Source organism: Priapulus caudatus, unplaced genomic scaffold, assembly GCF_000485595.1.
Source record: "Priapulus caudatus unplaced genomic scaffold, Priapulus_caudatus-5.0.1 Scaffold4060, whole genome shotgun sequence".
In the NCBI taxonomy this organism is placed as follows: domain Eukaryota; kingdom Metazoa; phylum Priapulida; class Priapulimorpha; order Priapulimorphida; family Priapulidae; genus Priapulus; species Priapulus caudatus.
In genome coordinates this window covers 1-8,623 of record NW_014581121.1, presented here as the reverse complement: position 1 = coordinate 8,623, position 8,623 = coordinate 1, and the positions used below count along the sequence as shown (strand labels likewise).

The 8,623-nt window shown below is 44.7% G+C and overlaps 1 protein-coding gene across 2 annotated transcripts; it reads left to right on the top strand.

Moving 5' to 3' along the window:
* Nucleotides 1-1,453: 1,453 nt before the first annotated feature.
* LOC106819693 (D-aspartate oxidase-like) lies at nt 1,454-7,731 on the top strand. 2 transcript variants are annotated; one of them, XM_014824293.1, is made up of 11 exons: nt 1,454-1,621; nt 3,181-3,541; nt 3,884-3,995; nt 4,312-4,391; nt 4,660-4,725; nt 5,098-5,152; nt 5,359-5,460; nt 5,748-5,821; nt 5,960-6,077; nt 6,721-6,819; nt 7,008-7,731. In XM_014824293.1, the coding sequence occupies exons 2-11, from the start codon at nt 3,348-3,350 to the stop codon at nt 7,125-7,127; spliced, it is 1,020 nt and encodes a 339-aa protein (XP_014679779.1). In that variant the 5' UTR covers nt 1,454-1,621; nt 3,181-3,347; the 3' UTR covers nt 7,128-7,731. The 2 variants fall into 2 exon arrangements, with proteins under 2 accessions (XP_014679779.1, XP_014679777.1); XM_014824291.1 differs by having other exon boundaries at nt 1,454-1,695.
* Nucleotides 7,732-8,623: the final 892 nt, after the last annotated feature.

The window sequence follows — 8,623 nt, the reverse complement described above, 5'->3', positions numbered from 1 at the left end:
TATATATATATATATATATATATATATATATATACATATTATGTGCATCACTTCCTCACTCGCTGTACTCTGTGCACCCGTGCGACACGCTCGCAGGCATGCACACGCGTCGTGTGCATAAAAATCGGCTATAGCGCCTTCTAACGTAACAATTACGAAATGGTTGACTATATGAATTAAAGCCCGTAGGACGCCCCGACGCGTGGTTGATAACAAGCGATAACGATCTAAAGACGTGGTTTTCCCGCGGGAGCAGCCTCGGCCGTTGTTCACCTTTGCTGTCAATTCTTGTATTCATCGAATAGCGTGTGTACGTCACGAGACTGCGCGCTTGCCGTTTGCCGCCCTCCGCTTGCCGCCCTCCGCTTGCCGCCCTCCGCCTGCCGCCCTCCGCCTGCCGACCGCGATAGCGACGTTGTAGAGACGAGGATAGAAACAAACAATATCAAGCACCATAATCGTACACCACGGCGCATGAAAACTACTGTAGGTATATATATATATATATACGGCTTTACCGCATGCTATATGCATTCTACCTGCCTAGCCACACACCGCCCCGCGATTTTGGTAGACTAATAAAAGTTTTATGAAGCAAAAGTAAACAGAGTTAGGATGGTTTTGACCGCGTTACATGTCTGCGGCTTTCTCTGTGTAGTACAGCTGCGTCGCTTGAAGTATGTGTGTGTGTGTGTGTGTGTGTGTGTGTGTGTGTGTGTGTGTGTGTGTGTGTGTGTGTGTGTGTGTGTGTGTGTGTGTGTGTGTGTGNGAAGGTCTGTGATCAGTGGGTGTACACGAATCTGTGCTCCTTTTGATATTAGGTGCCTAAGTGGTTTGCACCTCGGGTGTAGCTGTAGGTGGCCTAGTTAGGCTGAGAGTGCTTAGCTCTAGTACTTGGCGCGGTCGCTGCCGCAGGCATGCGGATATCCGGATTAGGCGGATGCTGCGGCGCGTTCGCGGGTATAGTCTGGAAGCTTGGCTGAGAGGGTCTATGTCCCAGGGGTATGCGCCGGGGTACTTGGGTCGGTCGGTTTACCGGAACGCTCATTGGTATATCTAATATGCCGGCCGTACCTCGCCTACTTCACTACGGTCATAGGGAGTCGCCTAGCTAGTCCTAAACCCCTACTCTAACGCTACCCTAACCTACCCTAATTCTACCTAATCCTCCCTAACCGTATCAATTATGTGACAGGGTACGTTCCGCTATACGGAGCCGTACCCAAGGTACGTTTCGCATCCCTGGGGGATAAGCCTATGTCCTAGGCAGCGCGACGCAGGCTGTGGAGGATTTCTGTCATAAGGAATACCTCATAGGTTAAAGGATACAATTAGAGATTCACGAAAAATGCGTCGTCAAATAGATGGGACAAAGGCTTTGTTTAGGGCGAGAGGCGGCGGCCGCATCTTGGACCCGCTCGTGGTCACAGTGGGGGATGGGACAAAGGCCTTTGTTTAAGGCGAGAGGCCGGACGGGCCCCGCCATCTTGGACGCTCCAGTGGTCACGCGGGCCAGGCTTGACCAATGGGAGAGTAGGGCTTGAGAACGAACGGGGATGAGTATAAAAGCAAGAGGGACGGGACACCGGGCCCTTACGAGTTCGCTCCCGACTCACGACACGTACGTCACGTATATATACTGTGCTAACATTTAGACTATCTACCGTGCTACCAGTTTCGACTATCTGCTACTATGTAAGTTATCTGTCTATGTCGCGTAACTATCTGTATACGTCGGCTCCGCACCGGAGTACATATTATATGTGTAGTATTTCGGAATCAGTAAAGATGTGTGTGTTCGAAATACGTACCTCCTTTGTTGAGTTTATTATATGATAGCTAACGCGATAACTCCAATAATATTACGCATTAACCATAGCGATCACGGGGTAACGAACAGCGGTATTACATTTCTAACCCTATAGCAATACCGTTTCTTGGAGCTAGGGGCCTAGTGTGTACTGTAGCACAGGCACTTGAAGCGTTTCATCTGTAAACACACGCCGCCGCCATTGCTGCTGCGCTGCACACTGACACATAAATATATAGTATGTTATATATTAGTATGCTATATATTTATGTGTCAGTGTGCAGCGCAGCAGCAATGGCGGTGGCGTGTGTTTACAGATGAAACGCTTCAAGTGCCTGTGTACTGTAGTGTAGGGCCTACTAGTTCAAGTAGTTGCTGAGCTTGTAGGGAGCGTATAGCTCATAGGGTCTATGTCCCCCAGGTTACTGCCGGCTCTTGTACTATCTAATATGCCGGACCGTACCTCGCCTACTCCACTAACGAGTAGGGAGTCGCCTACACCTACTCTCTAACCCTAACCCTAACCCTAATCCTAACCATATCAAATAGTTACCAGGGTACGTTCCGGTATACCGGACCGTACCCAGGGTACGTTCCGGCAGTACCCTGGTGTACATAGACCCTATGAGCAACCCACACCCTTGTTTACTTGAGATAACGTTGAAAATTAAAAACTGCCGGGTATTTAGGAAATCGAAGACCGTGCCCGGCAGCCGTCAGATATATGCCGGCTGCCGGGCATATAGCCACTCTGTATATTATTATATATAGCCCAGTTATATATAACCTGGCGTCCCAATGTGGTAATATCATAGATATAGAATAAAGATCTTCATTCTATATCTATGCCGTAAGCCTAATACTGATACTCAGTGACATGTTGGTACACAACTTGTCACAAGTTGTAGACCAATCTTTTTTTCCTGGAAATGTGTGTGATCTGACGCTATTGTAGGAGCCCGTCAAATGCACGACATGGAGAAGCATATCTGCCGTGTAAATGTTGGAAGAATGCGAAGATTGGTTTAGTGTGTACTCAGTACTGTTCTAGGGTAGTATGATAGGGTAGTATGATAAATCCCCCCGGTACTAACCCGTTTAGTTACGATTTTGTAAGCAAGCAGACAAGTTGTAAAGACATTTACAGGAATACAGTATCAGTATCACATGTAGCTCTAGTACTATAGCCCGTGCGGGCTATAGTACTAGAGCTATATCACATGCAGACAGAAAGTCATAGTAACGACATGGAACCTGTCAGATACTGTGATACTGACTCATAATACTGACTCATAATCTCAAGTTCTTTTCACAGTGCCGTAATATACCCTTTCCCCCATGTAATTGTAATCGGTTCTATATCAATTCAGGTTAAAGTCCACGCGTGTGATGATCAGTCTGACCGGTGTTTGCTCTGCCGTGGCGTACTGCACTCGTACTTTCGTGGTCGGCTGCCCGCAGCTTACAGACCGGGACCACTGCAGCCAGAGACAGCACAGAGGAGTTTCGTGAGTCGTGAGAAGCTCTTCGTCTAGATATGGCCCCTAAGAAGGTGCTTGTGGTGGGCGCCGGTGTGGTCGGCTTGTCGACCGCTGTATGCATACAGCAAACCCTTCCCGACGTCGCCGTGACGATAATCGCTGACAAGTTTACTGATGAGACGACCAGCCATGTAGCGGCTGGAATATTCCGTCCTGGTGGGATGCCAAGCGAACTGAAGCACACCTATAGGTGAGCATAACGTACCTCCCTGGCAATGTTGCATCGTTGACGATGGACATATCTTAATTATTCGTAATGTTCGTTCATGGATGATATCCATGCTGATTTTATTAATTGAGTCATTATATCCAGTGAGAGAAATCGTGGAATTTTCACAGCACGTATGTTTTTTTGGTGGCCGTTAAGTTTGAAAGTGATGTCCCGTGGCATGGGAGATTCATAACATGTCCACCACATGTGGTGTAATTGTAAAGTTCTAAAGTAAATTGTAATTGTAAAGTTAAATAATTTTCAATGGCAATAAAATTGATAGGTGATTGCAGAGTACACTCATCGATTCTTATTTTCCAGACAATGGTATAAAGACTCCTTTGACTTTTTTAACAAACTGGTCCATTCAACTGAGGCTGTAAATGCAGGAACATCACAGTTATCTTACTACTTCTTTGATACAAAGCTATATGTGAGTCACTGGATCTAACATATAATTGGACTTCCTATGCTGTCTTATTTGATCGAAGCACAAATAAATTGTGTCCAAGTCCGCTGGTAATCCGTTCATAAAGATTGCTGCTCAGTTATGTAATAGTTAATTGTCAATCAAGGGAACTGCCAATGTGTATTTTATAGATAGGTTTTCTTTCTATATAGAGGTGACTGCTAACATGGGGTTAATTGTATTAGGAGTACAGGTGCCACCTGTATTTTCGTACATTTACAATTAATTGCTATTGATGAAATACATATAAAAATTGCTCATGAAGAGTGATCTATCGCAGAATGATGAGCTCGTGGACATTCTTTACTGTGGACGACCGGTAACCGCAAAGGAGATGGACTCGTTTCCTGTAAAGTTCCCGTAAGTTCTTATTACATGGATTAGTTCATCTGGTAAATGCAATCAAAATGTATGTACATACTTGCCAGAAAACCTTCTCCTAACAATTGTTGAAAAATAATTGTTGTTTATCATGTTTTCGACAGGTAAAAAAGGGTTATACTCTATATGGAAGAACTGACACGTTTTTTTTAGTCTCAAATGATAAAAGTTGTTTGCATTTTTTTAGAAAAATATGTGTTGTTGTTGTTTATTGTGATGCATATTAATAAATTATTTGTCGTTCTAGTTATGGGTACTTCCTAACGTCACTAGTGATTGAGTGTCGCTACTTCTTGCCGTTTCTGACAAAAAGGTGAAAATTAATAAAAATTTCACATATACCTGTATAGTTTTTTCTGCTTAATGGAAATTGCACTGTGAGTGAAATTGCCAAGTGCCAATAGAAGGTGCTGTCATGTTCTAAAACTGATTGAGACACATGTTCTCAGGCGAAGTCTGCGTGAATGTAAAAAAAAAAAAAGCAAAAAATTGTATAAAAATCGTGCTATTGTTGTTTATAGTAATAAGTTATTGTCATTCCTGAAATGCAAGCTGACGGTGATACTGGTAGTTCGCACTTTGATCTTTCTCATAATCCTTCACTTAGATCTTTATCGCACTTTGATCTTTCTCATGAAGTCCTGTAACTTCAACCATTCTGACGTGTTAACATTATTGTGTTCAGGTTCAAAAGTATGGGTGGAACAATGAAGAAAAGAACAGTTCAAAGCCTGGAAGAGGTATTGTTCTACTGTTGATATATTATTAATGCAATAGATTTAGGCTTTGTGTTTCGAACAACTTAGGACCGACCAGGTTAGGTAACACTGGTCGTTTGACATGATAGATGATTAAAATAGTGCACAGCAAAACTTTTAGGGAATAGACAGTTTACATTTGTGGCCATTCAATATGCTAATATGACTTTTGCACTATCTGTTTTCAGTTTGTAGACAAGTATGACCTTGTAATAAACTGTACTGGAGTTGAGGCTGGAAGCCTTGTAAACGACAAAGAAGTGTATCCAGTGAGGGGGCAGATTTACAGGGTATGTGGCAACAAGTCCATCCTTGCTGTGTACAAGTGATACTTTTCGACGAGGTACATCATTGCTCGCCATGTAGCATCAATGACGTGGTAGTGATTTCTGTGTGTTGTTCCATGAGATTATGTCACTTCTTGTCTTGTACTACTAGGTTGCAGTTCTGAGTTTGTCATTGAGCTATTGTTGCATTAACAATGCTGTTGTTACTCATTATAAAGAAACGTTGCACTTAACTATAAACAAGTTCTATTCCTCTTAGTAACTAGCAGTTTTTTCTTATTATATTTTAGGTCAAAGCTCCATGGCTCAAGCACGGTGTCTATGGATCCTTTCACGGCGATTGTGACACCTACATCATTCCATGGTAGGTAACAAAAAGCCAATCTGTATTTCCCCTGGGCCGTGCCGTGCCGTGCGCGCCTGTGTGCTCGCGCGCGCATGCTTTTCTATAGCGATTTACTCAACGATAACTTTGTGCCGTTTGTTGTTTGTTTGTGAGCAGCAGAGAATGCGTGGTTGTGGGTGGAGTCCGCCAGCAGGGAAGGACAGATTTATCAGTGGACAAGGTTGATAGTAAAGCCATCTGGGAACGATGCACAGCAATGGTGCCAAGTCTAAAGGCAAGTTGTTTCCACGAACAGCCACGTTGGTTTATTCCCGTAGGTACTGTCCGATTTTCGGAGGCAACACGGGAAATAAGGACGGAGATCACGGCACTTAGCATCGGTGAAACCTGCGCCCTGTAAAGACGACGGCCGTGCAGGGCCGGAACTAGCTCTAGTACTATAGCCCGCGTACAGTTGCCGCAGGCCTGCGGCAACTGTACGCGGGCTATAGTACTAGAGCTAAGGCTAAACAAGCTACAGGTTATATTAGGGGCCTCACAGTCTGAATGCAGCATTCTTGGAAAGTTTAGTTGTTACATGTCCTTATTCTCTGATAACAATTGCCAAGCAAGGCCTCTACAGCTTCCCATCGCTTAGGGCTTTAATGTCTTTTTTTTATATCTGAATGTCGGCACATCAATCATAGATCAGCTTATGTGTTGAGGATACTGTGTTAGTGCTGCCACCTATCGTGAAAGGAAGTAATGAAACAGCGTTTCCGGGGCCAGCCAGTTTTCCGTGTTGGACGTTAGAAATAAAGATACTGAAACGTATCTGAATCTGTTTAATCCTTTTGTGAACACCGCAAGGGCCTCACTGTGTCTAAATCTGGCTCTGCGGCCGTGGCGTAACGAGCGTGTGCGTTTCTGTATTGTAGCACGCGGAGGTCATCAGTGAGGACGTCGGCCTGAGACCGGGCAGAAAGGCCATTCGTGTTGAAATGGAGACGATTAGATTCCCCTCCGGCGACCTGAAGGTATTCTTCACGAGCGTGTTCATCTCACGCTCTCGCGCGCGGTGACGTCGCCCATTTCAGTAAAAATCCGTCGAGGCAGGAAGTTACAATCGCGAGATTAATTTTCAAGATTTACTTTGTTATGCATTTAATTCTCAATTTGCGTATATGTCACTGTTGCTACTTCAGCATTGCTTTACCTGTTTTAGGTGGTTCACAACTACGGTCATGGAGGGTTTGGTGTCATGCTGTCATGGGGAACAGCAGTGCATGCTGCCAAGCTGGCCCACGATGCATTACGCACACACAGGCTCTCATCCCAACTCTAGGTGGCGCTAGCATCAATGGGGGGCATGTGCGGGTAGTGTGTGCAGCCAGGGCAGTAGAGTTAGTCTTCCTAGTTTCCAAAGAATTCATATTTTATTGCAGAGTCAGATCGAGGTGTTATATGTGTTGCATCTTATGTGATTAATTTTCCACTCAAAATGGTAAGCAGGTAGCTTGGCTAGGTTTATAATAAGTCAACCTTAAGAATTTGCTATTTGCTCTAGTCAACATCATAAGATTTTGGGGGCGAGGCCAGTAACAAAAACCAAAGTAACACGGTTGCCAAGTCTCTATACTCCACAAGGAGCCTAAACAAAAATACTTTAGGCAATAAATTATTAGGAATGATGAATAGAAGTGAGTGGAAGATGCTACGGACTTTCGTCATTCACATTGGCTCTCATTCCAGTTTGAGCATACATATACGAGTAGTGGTTTCGTATATTTAGGCATCCTTGAGTTGTTTTCTGAGGGCTTGGCCATTTTGTTAGCAAGACTCACGTGGGGGTTATATCAGCTAATGCAAAAAGCGATATCTAATCTATTTATCTATCTAGTCTAGATGCTGGATCTAATCGTAAGGAGCAGTGTTGGTAAGTGTAAGTGTGAATTATGAGCTTGCTTAGTAACGTATGTCCAGGCATAGGTGTTTGGATTAGTCTCATCTGACGATAGTCAGACAGTTCGCGCACAAATTCTAAACGGCTCAGATGCTGCGGAGTTCGAAAGTTTGGGACAGTAGGGGGTAATCCGAAACGGGGGTCGTTGGGGGGATGTGCGAAACTGGGGGTCAAAAGTCAAGGGTCAAGAGGTTGTAAAAGAAGGGGGAACCATTCCCTCCGTAACTGTGAAGGTGTAGAAGAGAAATCGCAGAGATTGCGCCACAAATGCTAGAAACGGCTCAACTGAGCTCGTGATATCGGTGTGTATAGCATCAAGGTGTAGGAAAAGCCATGCACGTGCTGCCGGAATTGGGAGTCAGCAGTCAAAGGGCTGCAATGGGCCGCCACAGGGCCAGATTTTAACGATGTTTCTGAGGACATGGTCTGGTGGAGCGATTGAAAACCTTCTTTGTTTCGCGGCTGACCTGACCATTTTTATGGCTTTATGAAAGACAGGAAGATGTGCTTTCCACTGACGTGTGAAGGGTAAGTGGGGTCGGTAACCTTTTGACGCGTGCGAAGAGGGAGGGTTCAACATGGAGTGTGGTTGGGACTGTTAACAAAGGAGGAGCTGAACTGCTTTGTGCTATTAGATTAGGAGCCCATACCGTGTGGCTGGATGTTGAGGCTACATGTTGCAGGTTCAATTGGCCAAAGGACAAAAAGTTTGTTCGCGACAAGGTTACACTTCGCGGGTAAATCATATTATTTTCTAAAAGCCAGTCTATATATTAATAGACCTGATGCTAGCTGCCGCTACCCGGCATCGAAATGTAGCCCGCTGGCAAAATCGACGGGCAATCCATTACTGATGCATGGGTTAACTGGCCAACAGT

Bases quoted from the DNA above. Each gene is read 5' to 3' on its own strand.
- LOC106819693 (XM_014824293.1), top strand. From the start codon at position 3,348: ATGGCCCCTAAGAAGGTGCTTGTGGTGGGCGCCGGTGTGGTCGGCTTG. The intron at 3,542-3,883 runs GTGAGCATAACG...CTTATTTTCCAG, and splicing joins GAACTGAAGCACACCTATAG to ACAATGGTATAAAGACTCCT. The intron at 4,392-4,659 runs GTAAGTTCTTAT...TTGTCGTTCTAG, and splicing joins TCGTTTCCTGTAAAGTTCCC to TTATGGGTACTTCCTAACGT.